Source organism: Lonchura striata, chromosome 3 (genome assembly GCF_046129695.1).
Source record: "Lonchura striata isolate bLonStr1 chromosome 3, bLonStr1.mat, whole genome shotgun sequence".
Taxonomy (NCBI): domain Eukaryota; kingdom Metazoa; phylum Chordata; class Aves; order Passeriformes; family Estrildidae; genus Lonchura; species Lonchura striata.
Window position 1 is genome coordinate 68824988 of NC_134605.1, and position 18593 is coordinate 68843580.

The following is an 18593-nucleotide window of genomic DNA, read 5'->3' on the forward strand; positions in this document are numbered from 1 at the left end:
TCTGTCTAAGCTGCCTTGTGTGCTGCTACAAGAAGGGAATGTATTGTAACTGAGACACAGGTTTTTATTAGCATTTTATCTCAAGTTGGGTATGAGGGAACTTAAATTTTAGAGGAACATCAGGTTAAAGTGCTATTCAAATGCAATGCTGTGTTTATTTACTTATAAATTATAGTAGTTGCAGATCCTTTTTATGTTCAGGTTGCTATCTTGCAATAGAAGATGTTGTCAAGTACACTGGAATTTTTCAATTACTAGGACAGTATATTAATTTCTTCCTTCTAACTTCAGACTTAAATCAACCAAGTCTTCAAACTGATTTACTTCTGCAGAAGACCTAAGAAAATAATATTGGTATTAAGCTTCATTTATCTGTTCTGTTTGTTTAAAGTTTGTACAGCAATTTGCTGCAGAAAAATTGTAGACAATGATTTACTGCATCCCTGATGTTGTCCGCATGGTTCTAGGTAGGACTGAAATGCACATTTGTCAAAGGTGATGCATGGACATAACAATCATGCCACATAAAGGTGCATCACTTACCTGTTAGATGGATGTGGCATGTGTAGGAGGTAAGTATTGACAAAATTCTAGTCAAACATCAAAGTTGTTAGGGTAGGTGGTAGATTCAGTCGTGATGCAAATAGCTTCATGATGTCACCCTTATTTTCACATTGTTGGCTTCCACCTGTCTGCTGTAATGTAAACTTCAGTTTCTGAAATGCCTCATTTCTTTTTGTCTCAGCCTTACATCGATACTTGTCTTTGAAACACTTGTCTCAAACTTACTGTCTTCTGATTTCCAGAGCTGTGTATTTGGTTCTGCCCAATATTTCTTTCCAATCACATAATTCCAGTGCTTTTAGAATGACTTCCCTTATCTCCACTTTTTATGTACCTAACAATTACATGTCTTCAGTCCCTGTGGTCACCCTCTCTCCTGCAGTAGCATGTTTCTAGATGAGATGCTTTTTAACATAAATCCGACCAACAATTTGTGTTTGTGGCTCACGCTCATCCCTTTTACCTTACATTGTAATTTTGACCTCCTGTAGTTGGTGTGGAGCACCACTGCAAGTCCAGCATAGCTAGAATAGAGCTCTCATTCTTGATGTGGTGTGTTGAACTCCTAGGGCCAACATTTCCTTGGTCTCTCTCGTGTTGCTGGAGCATTGGCTGCTGTGGCATGCACCCTTGACAGCCAGAGTGTATCAAAGAACAAGTCTCACAAGGAGCTGCTGAGGGAATTGGGGTTGTTTGGCATGAAGAAAAGGAGGCTCAGGGTTAGGGAAAGAAAGAAAAATAAGAAAGCACTTCTTACATGGTAAAAAAAAAAAGCATCTAAATTATTTCATTTGCTGGAAAACTGGAATACATTTAAGCAGCTATGATATTCCTTAGATTTCTTGTCTTGACAGATATCTGTATAGTCAAAAGATAATACAATTTAAAATAAGCATCTTGAGTCTTTTCATGTAGGGTGAAAAAATGGAAGACTCATTTCTCCCAAATGTACCTTGGAACATACTCAATTTACAATTTTGCCATCATAAATTGATTCTTGGCAATGTATATACTAGTGTTGCAGATGTAAGCAATTTCCAGATAAGACAGAAATGATCAATCATTCTGGTGACTGCAGCATAGGGGGGGGGGGGGGGAGGAAGTGATTCAATGGAAATTATGTTTTTGGGTGTACCGCTTCACAGCTCTTCCTGAACCTGGTTTAATCTGGCAGAAGGATGACTTCAGCAGCAGTGCCTGCTTTAATATGCTGTTTAATTAGTGATGGAACCAAGTTTTCTTTCTGACAAGCAATAAATAAATATGGGATGATTTCTAGATTACAGAATAGTAGTTGAAACAAACAGAAGGAAATCCATTTTGGTAAACTTTTCTTTGGAAACAATCTGTTTTCTGAGAACAACAGTCTATGAACTTTAGGGCAAGTGAGATAAGGATCCAAAGCAAAAGAAAATTATTGATAATAAAATATTTATGTGGTGATCAAGAACTGTGTTGTCCAGACAAGAACTGGACCAGCTGCACAAGTTTCATTCTGACATCCTCAAATCCTGATGTTCACCTTTGATAAGAAAACTATTATACTTGTATGTAATAACTTTTTTTAAGAAAGATACTGATGGCAAGCAGGATGAATAGGTGGGATGGGCAGCTCTGTGCTGAGTGCAGGACAGAGAAAAAAGTAGGGAGTGATGGGCAGCTATACTGTTAGAAGAACAGCCCATGCCACAGAGGCTGTGTACATCCTGATTTTGATCTTTGGAAGATAATGGGCTGAATCAGTGGTGTCTTTCCTTCTAGGGCCTGTTTTAGGACTACTTGTTTGCTATTTGACCTGTTTGGTGGTTTTGTTGCTGTGTTTGCTTTTCTTAACAAGCACAGAAGTAACAAGAGCTTCTCTGTTTCTCTGCAGCTTTTACGAGAGTTGAAGCACCCAAATGTGATTGCATTGCAGAAGGTTTTCCTTTCTCACAGTGACAGAAAGGTTTGGCTGCTGTTTGATTATGCTGAGCATGACTTGTGGGTAAGTACAGATTTCCCTGAGTATTTGAGATTGTGCAATAAGATTTTATTCAAACTGATATATGTGTGATGTACCTTTATACAGGCAGAGATGCATTAATGTGTTATTCTGTAATTAAGGGTCTAACTGATAATCCTGTTACTTTTACACTTTAAAGCTTGCCAAAGACTACATAGAAATTTTGAGTCAGATTGGGTTTTGAAGTGAAAAGGATTTTTCTGCAAGCTTTAATTAGAGTTAAAGAAAGCATTCCTAAATTGAGAGCTTCTAAAACTGTGTTTGGAAATGTATTTAATACTTTTTTTCTGACATTTTGCACATAGACACACAAGAAAAAAAGGAGAGGGACTGCTTTGATGAGTCCTCTTACTGAGAGTGACTGCAAGCGACTAGCATTCAATCATCTATATTTTAAACAGAGAATTTTTGACAGTATGAGTGGAAATAAAATAACAAGTAAGCTAGTTGGGCCTACTGATGGACACTTATTACATGGAAGAGGAGTAGTGACTTAGATGTCTGTTTTTAAGTTTCTAGCAAAATATGATTTGATTTAGTTTAGTCTGTTGTAGAGGTGGACATCAGTAACATTGTGACCTTGAAAATATTCAAGCTCCACATCTGTTGATAAGATGTAAATTACTTGAACCTGGATTTGTGTTTAAACCTGAAAGATATCAAACACGAAGTGTAATCAGTATGTTTATGATTCCTTTGAAAATACTGGCAGGGAGGGGAAGTGGAAGTATAAATTCCTTTTATTTTTGTATTACTTTTGAAGTATTACTTTTGAAGGCTTCAGTAATGCAGATGTTGCCATTACAAATGTTAGTGACAAATTGCTCAATTTCTTCATCCTTGGCTCTTGAGCTTGTAAATAACCCAAGATTTTAATTGGTTAGCAAGTAAACTTAGACAATTCAAAAAGACACTTCTGTTTCAGAACATGTAAAATCATGGTAATTTGTTCCCCTTCAAAAGCTTGAAAGATGTTTGATTTATTTCTCTTAAGGGCTAGCAGGTTTGTATTTTGCGAGTTTTCTTCATCACAGTTAAGTGGACATTGAGAGTTTGTGTATTTCACATAACGGGTAGTCATGATGAAGAGAAGTGCATCAGCTAAATTTCTGTATGACAGACTTTATTTGTGCATTAAATGAGTTTACTCATTTTATGGAACAGTCATAACAAACAAATTTAATGCTACATTTATTGCCATGTGTTTTAAACCTTTTTTCCTAACCTTTTCCATTCGTGTATGGTTTTTACACTACACAGTGATTTTTCACATGATTTAACAGCTTCAGAAGAAGAATCACTGCAGTTTGATGTTCTTGCTACTCCTCCCATATGGCTGAGTATTATAATCTCAGTGAAGTTAATGATTTTCTATTATTTAAGACTAAAATGTTTGTTACAATGAGGTTCTTGATATGAACTGGTCTCCCACTTCCTAACTCTCTTTTGTTTTTATTTTTTTCTATGGGACATGCTACACAAGTCATTTCTCCTTTCCTGTATAATTGCCCATGTTTCCTCGCTTCTTAAGCCTTTGCCAGGAATTTTTTCCTCCCTTGCATAAAGTTGGCCGTGTTCAAGGCACTCTTGGTTCTGGCTTAACCTTGGTCCTCATTTCCTTTACTGTCAGCACTTCCCAAGCATCGCTCTTAAATCCCCTTTTGTCTGTTTTGCTCACTCCCAACTTTGTGTCTTTTTCCACGCTGCCTCCTACACATGGAACAGCCTCCCAATTAACGTACGTAAAGATCCTTCACTATCGTCCTTCAAAAAACTCCTGAAAATCCACTTATTTTGTAACGCATTTCAGTAATACCAACCACTTGTCATCCTGTCTGTGTTGTGTTGTGTTTTGCATTTCCTGTGCTTTACAGCTTGTGCCCTTTCAACTTTTTGGGGTAGAAATTTTAGTAGGGGTTTAGCACTTTTTTTTTATTGCTTAGCACCATGTGCTTTGCCAGCACTACATAAAGACAAAATGAGTCTGTTTATTATGGATATATCAGTTTTTCAAGATTTAAGTTTTAGAATTAAAGGTATACTGTCACTAGAGACATGTAGATTTCCAGAGACTAATGGTTTTAAATCTAAGTAGCTTAGAGTTACTTACCAAAATCAGTAAGTATGGAAATTGTATTTCTATTCAAATCTGCACAGCTTTTAGTAACTCCTGTTGGCTTCAGTGAGAAGAATAAAAGCTCATCACATTCAATCATGAGATTAATTAAAATCATTATATTTTTCAGCTTCTGTACTGGAAACATTGGCAGGAGATGAATAAACTATATTAGATGCTATGCTATTCTGTTAATTTTCTAATGCTGAAAAATTGTCCTGTTCTAAAAGTTTGGTGCTAATTAAACTTATTAAAAAGTTCTTCTATGGTGAGCAAAAACTTTTTTTTTTTTACTTCTCATTTAATTCCCAAGAATTAAAGAAGAAACTGCTCAGATCTGAATTTTTATGTTTAGATAGCACATACTTAATAATGTTCTGCAGCTTTGGCCGATACCATTACCAAGGAATGTAGAAGCTTTGCTAATTTGAACAGCTTTAGGCGAGTATTGGTGAACACCCATTCTGCTGTCCTTGACAGCCAAGATAGTCATCATTTTTAATAACTAAGCCTATCAAAGATACTTTCTTTCCTTATCTCTCAAGATACATTGTACAAAACAGTGCAAAACGAAGAGATTACCATGGAGAAAATCTAAAAATATAGGAATTCTTTTGACAAATTGATTTATTACTAGTTTCCTTTGATTACCAGAATTCTTAGTATAATACAAGATGTTACGATTTTTCTTGGCTCTGTCTCTGCCAAAGAGAACTGGTAAAGTTCTCAGGCTGTAGGATGTTAACTTTTTATTTTTAAAGGTCAAAAATTTGTTTCAAATGCCAGAGTTCCTGCTGTCTTATCAGCAAAAGAATAACTTATTTTTTTGTTGAACTTTCATGGATGCTCTTTATAACCCTAGTCTTATACTTCTAGACAGTATACTGCTGTCCAGAACTTCCTGCATAAAGCTAGTGCATTTAAAGACATCGTTCAAATATATATCATATGCTTTAAATGCATGATGATTACTAAATTAGACTTTAAAAAAAATTTAATACAAATGAGATCTGTCCCAGAGGTGAATTTTTTGTCAATCTAGTTGCTTTTAACCACTGTAGAGGTTACAATATTTAGAACTTTTCTTTTGCTCCTTTTTACAGTAGATTTCTAATTTTGGAAGTATTTTCTAAAGCTTATGTTCTTAGTACCATAGATAAATACATCTGATGACTTCAATTTCATGGTCTCTATATTTTAAGCAGGATTTTTTATTCTAACCAACATTTTTATTATAACTTTTTAACAACTTTTTGTATTGACAGGTTATCTATATACCTTCACTAGCTATAGTATAGAGTTAATTCCCAGACTCATTTAGTATGTCAGTATAATGCCAAATTTTTAAGATCCCCTTTCCTGGAAATATATGTTGTAACTTAAATAAGAAGCTTCTGGATGGGTTTATCTCATTCTGAAAAAGGGTGACATTTTCATCACACTAAAAATGTATTAAATGTGTTTTATAGCAATAAAACCCACTGCTGTATAAGTAAGTACATAACGAATTAACTATGATTTGGTAATACTGAATGTGATGATACATTCACTATCCCAGACCAGTTAAATCATGATCTGTGAATTTTTTCAATTAGGTTGATTGTTTCTCTTTTATTATTGTAGTCTAGTGATCTCCTACAACTAAATCCTTAGCAACAAATACTACTGAGAAATGTGGAGTAAAATTAATCTTGGAATTATTGTTGATAATAATAAATATATATGGGCAGACTGACTTTGTTTTATACTAATTACTTTTATATGTTCTGCTTTTGAAAAATATAGGGTAGAGATTATTAGCACAGTCGTGAGTACCTAAAAGTAATCATCAAATAAGGGAAAGGAGAAGCTATTCTTCCTACATGTGAATTTCATAGCACTACTTGATGCTCTCAGTCTACAAATAAATATACTTAATTTCATCTAACAACGTTTTGAATAATCTTTTATGATAAATGAAATTGGGAAAATGTTGCATACTGATGTGTAAATAAACCTGTTCATTTGTTTAATCACATGAATATTGTCTAACAGCTGAGTTTTAATATATTCCTTAAATATGGTATGATCAATTATGATTCTTTCTTCAACAGGCTTCAGTTTAGTTCTTAATCATAAATATAATTGAGATGATAGTTGATGACAAATATCTTTATATACATAAAAATACTTTTCTCAGTGTAACAGTGATGGGGTTTTTTTTTAATATTTTGATTTCTCTAAGTCACGTCTACACTTTTGGTGTAATTCAGGTGATTCTGCCAGGTGGTTTTTCACACAGTCCTCTCTCTTGTATACGTATGTACCAATATAGTCTGGAAGAAGAATATAAGGTTTGTTGAGACACAAGGGAATGGGCTGGCATAGGTCTTTATGTCATGATTGATTCATTCCAAGTGCAATGAATGGGGTTTTTTGACCATCAAAATGATAGCTGAATTTCTTGCAGAGGGCAGTGCCATTCCTTGCCCATAGCTGTTTGTCATATTTTCAAAACATACACTTGCTTTTTCTGCCAGACTTGTATGAATTTGAAGGTAGTTTATATGGACTAATTTTCTGCACCGCAAAGCATGAGAAGTGGAGGAAACAATAGGTAGGAGCAGGCCTCAAAACAAAGACAAGGCTCAAAAGTATAAATGTGTGAAAAACTAAAGTGAACAGAGTGGTGTATTCCACTTTTTTTGTGTACTGAAAGGGTATCTGAATTCTGCTGATTTTTATTAACACTGTATAGAGTTATTTTGCAATATTTCTGCTGATTTTTATTAACACTGTATAGAGTTATTTTGCAATATTTAAGGCTGAAAGATACTAAAAGACATAGAAAGAGGCAGGCAAAACCTAGGAAAATTATACAGGATTTTTTTGTGGGTATGTATTATATGGGATGTGTTTGATCTGTGTTTCAAAGCTTAGATAATTAAAGCAGGCTGGCATTAGCAAAAGTTGATGTATTAAAGTTCCTTTCCCTGTTACTAAAACTGTTCACCTCTTGTCACTTGGAGTAGGGTCTTTCATTAGGCAGTTTGGTTAATGACATTTTAAAGAAGATACTGATGATGGCCATGCACTGGTACCATTTAGTGGAAACAAGCATTCTCCCTTCCCCTTCTCTTTTGAAGGACAGTTTACGTTAATTGCTCTAATGTTTCCAAAATTGGAAAATAAAGTGGTTGATCTAGAAGTACTTCTATCCGCTTCTGTTTTGATTTTATACTTGTGATAAGTACATTGACAAAATTTACTTAGTTTCTAAAATTCTAATGTCTGAAATGAGTCGTAAGTGTAGGCATATCAAACTGTGGTTTATTTTTGGAACAGCAAACAAATTACTTGGGTTCATTGGGTCTTTGCTTTCTCTTTTTGAAAATTGTGGAAACAATGTATGATACTGCCTTAAGATTTTGATTTGTTCATTCATACCCTTTTTGAATGCTTTACATTTAAAGCAAATGTAGTAATTTGAGGTGGTTTTGTGTTAAAAATGAGATTAGAAGCTGTATAAAATAAATCCTCTTGGTCTTAGTACGGATTTTACAGGTATCCAAGCTTCCCTCTCCTCAGTATTAAAATGTAACTTTACTTTTTATTGGCACATTGACATAATTCTGTTTTGTTCTCAAAAGCTGGATTAGGGATTGGATAGAATGCAGGGTTTTTGCTGAAGCACGGGAGCACAAACAGTTTGTTTCAGCAGGGAGAGCCATCTGCATTGGCATGATTGCATTGCAGTTTGAAGGAGATGCATGTAATTTTCAACAAGCATTGCCTTCAGTAGAACTCAAGCAGTCAGGTTTTCTAGAGGCTTGTGTATATGGATGTCTCATATATGTTGAGGTGGAAGCTCACTCTAACTTCATTTAATCAGACATGCATAAAATCCCTCTGTTAGCTGGCTTCCTACTTGACTAAAAAGTTTCTAGGTCTAACTTGTTTGTTTGCTTGTTTTAACCTCTGTCACACTGAACAGCAGTTCTTGGAATTGGGAATGGGATGACACAAACACAGACAGATTTGGAAGCAGACTAAAATTAGGATCTTATTGAATGCTCACTTAACTGCTGGGTAAATCCTAGGGATTTGAATTTGCTCTGTGTTGTTATGCATTATGTTTGCCTTGTTTGTGGTGGAGAATGTAGAGAATGCACACAGTTCTTCACCAGCCAGGTTTCAAAGCATTTTCAATGCACAAGGTAACACAGAAGAAGGCAGTCAAACTCCTAGATTGAATATTGTTTAATTTTATTTCCAAATGTCTAGTTTTGTTTCTCCTCTTCATTTTTTCATCATTTATATGGTCTTGCCTATGCAAGAGGTAAAATCATCTTACTGAAATAATGTGGTTCATCCAGTTTTCCTTGCAATTTTATTACATGTTTTAAAGTTGAAAATTTGGAATAAGCAGTTATTAAGTAAATCCAATAGTTCCAGATATTGCAAGCAGCAAATTATACCTTCATTGCTTTCCTAGGCTCTTGTTGAATGTGTACTTTAATGTTGGTCAGTGAAGTATTAATTTAATTTAGAATAAAGACTTAAATTACTTCTACAAAGTTGCTGTCTTGTTTAAATTAAAGCAAAAATATGTACAAACAATAGAAAAAATTTTACATTCTGTTTAATAATGAATACATAATTGGCTCACACAATTTTTGGGATCCAGTCAGTGGCAGCATATTTTTAAGATTTAGGAATCAGAAATGTACAGAAAGGGAAAATGGCTATTTTGCTGAATAGATTTCAATATTGCTTGGAGTTATGTTTGCCTCTTATGATGTGTGTTCTTCTTTTGTTTTGAAAGATTTAAAATATATCAGAAGAGAGCTTGCAGTGTTCTAATGAAGTAATTAAAATGAATTTATGTCTGCATAACATTGTGGATAGGTTTCTGTTCTGTAGCATGCAACTGGGTATAGTGTGGACTGACAATAACTTTCCATTAATTTTGCTGAATGAGTCTGTGTGTTTACCAGCTTTTTTGGCTAAGTGATCTATCAGGATATGTGAGTTATCTTTAAGGAATTTCAGTGAAAAAAGACATGGGATATACTGAAGCTTTTTGACTTTCTGCTTGTTTTTTTACAAATGTGCCTCTGACTTGCCTGGATTGTGGAAGTCCTCATGTTTTGTCCTTAATGGCTATTCATTAGGGGTAAGATTCAGCAAAGAACTTGAGTATACCTAAAGGTTACAAACTGTAGTGTACCAAGTGCACCTCATGCTTCCTAGAGAGAGGCAGAACATGCTTCATACCTGTCATGGTTCAGATTTATAGTCAGCTCACAGGAAAGTCTTAATTTTGTGCTATTCAGCAAAAAGATTCATTAAATGAGGGAAGGGTAGTTTTGAAGCCTGGTGGTTAAGTCAGTTTTCTGGGAAATGGGAAATGCAGGCTGTAATTCCTGTAAATTATTCAATGCCTTTATTAGGTCTAAGATTCTGGCTGTTATGTGCTGTACTTGAAGCAGCACCTGTTTGCTCGTCTATTTCTTAGATGGACACTGCCATTAAAATTGCTGTTTAGTGTTTGCTAGGTGTGTTGTTCTTTCTTCATATGGCTAGTTGCTTACAAGAAATTGGATGAACTACTCTTTTTTAGACAACTTTTCAGTGTAGGACTTGATCACAAACACTGTGGATTCATTCCAATGTCATGGGGCAAATATCGATTTTCAGTTCTCTATACTACTTGGCCCTGCAGTATATTTTTAGCTTTTGTTCAGTTCTCTAAACTGTGACGATTGCAGTCTTTTGGATATAAACTTCCATAGTGTAAGCTGGCAACAACATGTTTTATTTGATTTTGCAGGAAATTGGATTTTACCTAGTGGTGATATTGCTTGCTTTGAGCAAAACTATCCATTTTTATTTGCTTCTGCAATTCAATAACCCTTTGAAGAAAGGAGCTTGTTTCCTTAGCCTTTCTAACTGAGAGCCACATGGGCGGGGCAGGGACAGAAATCCAATGGCATCAACCTGGTGCTGTCTCACTCCTGGCTTCCAGAGGTATCAGAGCAGCTGAGGCAGAGCCACATGTGTTGTTCCTCCTCAACACATCTGTGGTTGTGTCCCTTTCTGTCTCATAAGACTCCTTCATTTTCTCTGTGCCTAAGGACTAATGTTTTGTGTGAGTAGTAATTGGTTTTTAGATGGGTGTAGAAATCCCTTCTACTGATCACATGCATCTTGAAAAAGGGCAGGACTGGATTTATGGGCCTTTCTGTATGACCTTTGCCTATTGGTTCCTCTGTATTTTTCATTTCTCATTTCCTGTATTAATAAATATACAAATTTGTGAGTTTATGGTATCATTACTGCTTTATAAATCATATTGTAATTGCACATGAAGGTTGCTGTCTGGTGAACATTGTGTAGTACTAGGGACTCCTAGTTGAAGTTATGAGACAGAATCTTCTTGTGACATCACAAGAAAAAATTTCTAAGGAAATAATCCCTTAAGGCATTTCAATAGTTTCCAGAGTGCACAACTAAGGATCAGGTACTAAGAGCTCATCTTGTTTACTGATCCTCATGAGTATATTGAAAACTGACAATCCTGTAAATTTCTACTGTTTTTTAGTACAGAGTCATAAATACTGTACATTTACTAGTGGAAGGCTCTGTGGGAACATTGTTGATAGGGAGTAAGCAGGCTGTTTTGGTTCATTTGGTGTTGTCTGCCTTTCTTATTTCTCTTTAAACACTATTGTTTACAGTTTTGCTAAATACAGTTTGACAGTGGCTAAAGTACTGGTGTCAGCCAGAGGCAGCATTTACCATGAGCAAACATTAACTCATTACCATTGTCACTGGGAGCAGCAGTGACAGACTGAGTGGGGAGTGGGGATGGTGGAGGAGGGAGCAGTGGTCTAATTAAAACACGGCCTTTGGCTACCTCTTTAACCTGGGAAGGGACAAGATTTTCAGCTAGACATATCCTATTTAAAAAATTGGGTAATTAATAGGCCTACTCTAGCATTTTGTATGGTTTTCAGTAAAAATGCAGACTGCTTTTATCATTCCCACCTTTCAAAAGACACATAATTAAAAACTATTTTGTTATTTGAGGTGCTTCATTGAATTGCCTTCAAAAAGGAGATTTTTTTTTTTCCATCTCAATGACCATATTTAGTTGTTTGCTGAATATATTAGGATTGGATTTGTGCCCTGCAAAGCCCCACCTCTCTGAGGATTGAAATGGTAGAATGGCCTGACTCCAGTTAATTTTTTGTACAGGGTAGCAAGACCAGACCTAACCCATCATCTCCACATTGATCTTAGAATTTATTAGTTTATGACTATTTCATGATCTCTCAGCAATCTTTCAATTACTTTTTTTTTAATTCCTTCAACTAATACTGGGGTCCTTTACTGCATTATATGTTTTCGAGTGGTGTTTGTCCTCCAGTGGACAGACTGACTTCTGTAACCCAAGAGCCACCAGCTTGTCATCATCAGTGAAGTACGCAGCCATAAACTGGGAGCAAGAAGATAACCATTTTTAGATGTTTGAACATGATCTCACCCAAATGTTGTGGTGTGGGGTTTTTGGAGTTCTACCTTCCCCGCCTTCAAATATTTATTAAAATATTTATTTAATCTGTCTACTGGGATCCTGATTTTGGGAGGAATAGTAGTTGCAAGTATGCTAGCCTGGGTGTTTCTGAAGAGGAGGAGGGAAAGTCTCTATGAATAGAGTGTGGTCCTCCTACTAGTAGGCACTCCTGGTTTGAAAAGTTCTGGTCTAGCTGCCAAGGGTAAGAGGATGCCATATGGGGAGAAGGGAGGAAGGAGAATGTCTAAGATCCTTTACTGAAGGTAAGTAGCCAGTATTTAGATATTCACAAAAATTTCACAGCTGTTCTTTGAAGCAAGTCAGAGAATAAAAACAATTTTAAGAGAATTGTGAGTGCATCACTATTACTTTAATTCCAGAATTCAACAGACATTGTATCTCATTCCATTCTTTAGTGTTAGAAGTTAAAATATCCCAAAACGCCCAACCTTCTCACCTAATACCTAACTTTCTTCATGTTTCTACTTGTTTTATTTCTAGCATATTATCAAGTTTCACCGTGCCTCAAAAGCAAATAAAAAACCCATGCAGTTGCCAAGATCTATGGTTAAATCCCTACTCTACCAGATCCTCGATGGAATCCATTACCTCCATGCAAACTGGGTGCTTCACAGAGATCTGGTAAGTGTGGCATGTGATACCTGGCTGAGAGAGTTCCATGTGCGTGTTGCTGGGTAGGACAAGAACAGCCCCTGTTCATAATCTTGCGTATCGATCCCAGCAGCTCTTCCTGTTATTGTTGCAAGAGACCAGTTGTGCCTTTAAACATGAAAACAAACTATGCTTTCACATTGTTTTTATCTGAGTCATCTGAGCTCGGACAATGATGCCAGATCCGGTAAAGGGATTGCAGATATCAATATCCAAAAACAGTACATGAGACAGCTGATATATGTTGGTTGAACATTCTTGCAACTTTTCACATGACTTTGAAAATGCATCCAAATAGGCGAGTGATTGATACCCTTTTACATTGTTTGGTTTACGTGCAAGTTAGCATAAAAGCTAGTGAAAGAGTAGTTTTTTCATGGAGTATTTCTTTTCCATGTGGTATTTTTTTCTGACCGTGGGAAGAGAACTATAAAAGAGTTATCATCTTGAAATTTCTCATGACCTGAAGTAGCTCTTGAAGTTGATTGCAGATTACAAGGGCAGCCAGTTGCCTTGTCTCTAGTTCCCCTTTTCCCCTTAAAGTTTTCCATCTCTCTCATAATTACATGAAGTGCTACCGTGGTTTACGAAAAGAATACTAATACAGGTATGCTTCCACTTGCATTCTTACTAGAACATTTGGCATGAAACATAGTGATGGTTAATAACCCAAATAACACTCTTAGGTATGCTAATCTGTGTATGAAGTCACTGCTTTAATTTTGGTTATTTTTGGTTTTTCATAGTTGCCCCAGTATGTCAAAATAGAGCTGCCTGTCCAGAAACTTAGAGTCACTAATTGTTATTGAGTGTTTAATAATAAGTAGGAACTTTGATTAATTTTTGATTGTAGACCAATTTTTTTTTAATAGATAAGTATAAAGTAAGGCAGGCCTGGAATACAAGTCACAAACATTTTCTGAACAGAATCTTGTTTAATTTTGTTTAATTTTTGTAATACCCAACAACAGTGGTCAGAGTGGGTTTCAGTTTTTGTTGTGGATCTTTTTTTTTTACTTTGTTCCTTGGTTGTTTATTGTCTATTTTTCCGTGAAATTCCAGATGTTAGTATATTTGGGGAGGGGCAGAGGGTGTGGTTTGCCTTTGGAATAGTAGCCATGACCAAAAAACAGGAAGCATGTACAACTCTGATTTTCAAGTTACAATTACTACTTTCCTAAAGAGTCAGCTGCTGCTTTGGCAGAGTGATCAGCTGTGATTAGCCACAGCTTGAGAAGTAACACCTGAAAAGTCTATATCCAGCTCTGCCTAAGGGGAACATAGCTGTTCATGGAACTGTTAATTACATATACACTGAAATGGCATACATGAACTCGTTATTTTGATAGGAAATACAAGATGGTATCTAAGATAATAACAACAAATAGCCTTGAGAATTTTCTTGCTGGTGTTGTTATTTTCAGCCTGCAGCACCAGGTGTTTTGCATGACTAGTGCTGCTACTTTGCAGTTTTTATCTGTTGCTGATGAGTTGCAGCAAAGCTGTTGTCTAGTATCTTTGTCTTTTCTTTTGGAATGTTGGGAGATGATGGCTGCTGTTGTGAAAAAGACTATATTTTTTGGTTTTGGAATGATAGTGCTTGAATGATGTTGGCATAATTGATAAGAGAGAAGAACAGTAATTTGTGAAGTCTTAATGTATTCTTGATCTGCAAATAAATGTAAACTGATGGATTCTGGGATGGCTCAGTTAGGCAAAGGAAACAATTTCAAAAATTGTTTTGATACACTAGTTATTTAAAAGTATAATCAAAATCCTTTGCCTTTTAAATTTTTTTTCTGGATTTCTAGAGGATTCACGTATGCCAAATAGTTCTGTTTTGAGCATGGTAAGAAAAAAACTGATGTCATTCTGGATGTGTCCTTGTGTCTGCACTTGAAATTAGAGATTAATATAACTAGTAACCAATTTAAATCCTGGATTAACCAAAATTTTTTATTTATCTGTAATTTTTATTTGTATGCTTGTGTTTGTAACTTTTTGCTACTAAGAATGATACCTCAGGCACAATTTCACTGGAATCAGTTTCTTGCATAATACATAAATACCAGTTCCCCAGTGTCTTCTTAAGATGGGGAGCAGTTTTTCTGGTGGTTATCTCTTAGCTGTTTGAATTTACAGCTGCTGGAAAAAGTATTTTTCTATTTTGTATAAACCAAATTTTGCATCAAAACACCTTGTACTTTCTTGGTTTAATATAACTCTGTTCTTACTATTTTTAAGGTCTATTTGGATGTAGACCAGAAATGGTGACATCCATAAAAGTCATGTTATGCTTATTTCATTGCTCAATAAAATCAGATTTTCCAGGAATATTTATCATAATATTAGTCAAATTCTCCTGAGCCATGGAAATGACCTCTGTAATTTATTTAACAAATGCTGTTGTGAAAAAACTGACACCTGGGAGGTTAAGTATTTGCTTAGCAGTATTTGAAGAACATTATTTAAATCTTAATTTGCTACTGCCTTAAATCAAAGAAGTTTTTAAAGAAGCTGAAATACTGAATTCATTACTTAAAAACCTTAGAATTACTAAGATATTTTTAGTTAAATCATTTTTAAGATCAGCAGTAGCCAGCAAGTGCATGACAGGGTCATAAAAGTGGTGAACAATGCGAACTTGGTGACTTGAGTTCCATGTCCTTTCCTTGGGCTGAGCTGATGGGTGGCTGTTACCCAAAGACACAGTCTCCTTCTCCCAGCCCTGCTGATGGCCTGGCAGGGGACACTCGCCTGGCTCCTGGTGAGCTCATTCAGGGAGTTAAACCCACACAAAGTGTCACAGAAAGCTTTTCCCCTGCAGAGCTTGTTTTCTGCAGGGTTAAGTCCTGGAGGAACCTCACTGGGGGCTTATCTGAGTGTGTAGGAGCTTTTGGAGGCAGTGTGAGGCGGGAGGTGGTGGCAGAAAGCTTAGCAGAGGCCATTCCAGCATCACTTGTCATAAAATCTGGTTATTTTCTTGTTAAAATGCACTATTTTGGTTCTTAGGAGGGAGTGCAAGTGTTTTTAAAAGATTAAACTGGTATAACTTTATAATGCAAGACATACAGCTGCTTAAGATTGCCAACACAAGTCCAGCTTTAGGAAAGTGCCCAAATTGAGGCAAACACCAAGTAGACTTGTACTCATGCTTCTAGAAATTGGGAACTAATTTAGTATTGTGTATCTTTCAATTTTTTTGTAGTATTTGGGTTATTTTGAGTCTGGCTTTTGTATCCTGAGGGTAGCTGAAAGGTGCTAAATTACTTTTTTTTTTTTTTTTTTAATTAAGCTAAGCTATTAATTTCTCTCACGTACAAAACATTCAGCCTTTATGGCATGATTCAAACAAGTATAGACTATGGGACAGGAGCACTGGGTTACTGATTTCTTTGACTAGCATTGTGTCAGTTTATATGTCTTGGAGTTGACCTAAGTCTGTGAAAATCCATACATTTGTTCTCCTGTGATCTCATTTTGAGTGAGATTTTGCTGTTGAATTGTGTGTCCTTGGGCAGTGATAATTTTGCCTTTACAGCATAGCAGCGTTCCTGAAAGCCGTGCACAAGAGGAGGGAGGATTTGCTGGCTTTCCTAGCTGCTGGAGTGTTTCATTATGAACAAGAGGTTAATAGAGATAGATATTGGAGAAAAAACCTTTGAGTACTAAGCTTTTAGCTTTTTAAAATACTCTGTTTACACTGTGAGCTGTCTTGAATGGGGTCTAACCAGTGCTCCATACCGTGAGGTAAGAGCAAGCACTTGAAGTACACTATTTCAGAGTGTTCTGAGATCTTTGCCCCCTCCTCTCCTAGAAGGGAAATACTTAGATTACACAGGAATGTTCAGCAAAGTTCTTAGTTTGCCAAGATGTCAACAAATGGAGATTTTCCATACAGTGCTTGCAATGGCTGTTCAGGTTAGCAACTGAAGGGATTTGAACACTTCCTTGTTCTAGCAATCCTTCTGTAGATTAGTTCCTTAAGGTCAAAAGCAGATAGAGACCATATCCTTTATAACCTGACAAAAGCAATTTCTATTTGTAACAGAATGTGTTTTCCTGAAGGTAGGTGTTACCTATGGGATATTTGAAGTGCACAGAATCCACACAGAGAAATTAATTAAATGTTCCACTTACATACCTTGGGCATTTCTGTAGACCACTGCTTAATATTAAAAGACTGGTTGAAAAATAAATATTGGAATTCAAACTCATCAGAGAAAGGCATATTTCTTCTTCCCCTCCCCACGGAGTTAAATGGCTGCTCTAAGAATTCTGAAATAGAAAACTTGCTTGTGATGGTCATACAAAGTAACTTTGTAAGATGAGCAAAGTTGCTTAAGTGTTTTTATTATATAAACATTAATCTGGGCACATCTATGTCCATGTGGGGTTTTCTCAATGTAACACATTCTCTCCAAATTAACCTTTTCACTCTAATTTCACAAATTCACTAAGAAGAGAGAGGAGGAATCCAGTTGTGGTAAAGACTTTGCTACTGGTTTCCTATATTCAGCTTTTTTATTACCATCTCTTTTTCTCTTAAAGAAGGAGAAAATAATGTCTGTGTTCTGTAGTTTGTGTCACTATGTCATCTGTATTGGGAAAAGCTGTTTTCATTGTGTGCTTAAACTAAGGTTTTCTGTTTCTTTATGGAGTGGATTAGGGGGGGACTATGTGCTTCTCCCACCTTCAGAATTTATGGAGAGCTAATCTGGGCATTTTTGGTGGAAGGACATAGCAGACAATTGAGGTTGACATAATTTTGACTCCACATATCTGTCTGTATAGTAAATATCTATATGCAGCCTTTAGGTGATCAAATGTGTGAGCTGTCAGATTCAGGCATCTTAACAAGTTTCCTGGATACCCAGCTGGTGTAGGAGCAGGAAGCCAAGGGTATCTTTCCAAGGGTAAATTCTGAGCAGAGCCAAGAGATATCAGTGTGGTATCTAGCACTGGCTGGCTGTGATTGCATTCAGGACAAGCTGTCTTCTCCAGTGGTCCTGCTCTGCATCTCTTTTGGAACTGTGTGGAGTGGAAAATGCAGTATTTTTGTCTCTTCGGGTTTTCTGGAAACTGCAGCCATCTGGAACCTGGGTTTTCTTCTGTCAGAAGTAAAGCAGAAAGGGATAGCCCAAACTGAAGGGGTCAGACAGATAATTTTCTGTGGGAATCTGTAATTTCTGTCTCCATACAAGCACAGCCTATTCAGAAATAATTGAACTAAATAGGTTTTCATCCTCTAACTTTGATAATTTATGGGGTTTTTAAAAAATATTTTTGTTTATTCAAAATAAGTATTTTGAATGACCCATGACAATTTTTCTGCAGATTAGCACTATTTTAGTAAATTTTCAGTAATTCAGTTCAATAAAGTTCTAACAGTTTTCAGGTTTTTAGTTGACTTTTAGTTTAGGAAAAGCCCCTAGTAATTTTCTCATAGTAATCCTTTTCTAGCCAGCAGGTAAATATAGAGTTTCTTACCATGGACTCTGCTCTGAAACTTTGCACTCACATTATACAACTCACTTAACTTGTCTTTGCCTCTGTTTCCCAATCTGTAACCTATTTATGGGTCTATTTCATAGCTCACTGCTTAATGTGCTGTGAAATTGGTATGGTATGGTTTATGTAGGTGACTTATTTTTTGTTGTTTGATGCTCTTCTTCTAAAAA

The 18593-nt window shown here is 36.0% G+C and overlaps 1 protein-coding gene across 1 annotated transcript in view; it reads left to right on the plus strand.

Annotated features, from left to right (window-relative positions):
* CDK19 (cyclin dependent kinase 19) overlaps positions 1–18593 on the plus strand; it is a 121697-nt gene that overhangs the window by 44395 nt on the left and 58709 nt on the right. The window contains exons 3-4 of the mRNA XM_031504391.2: positions 2438–2548; positions 12742–12882. Coding sequence (XP_031360251.1) covers positions 2438–2548; positions 12742–12882 — 252 coding nt within the window. The remainder of the gene's footprint in view (positions 1–2437; positions 2549–12741; positions 12883–18593) is intronic.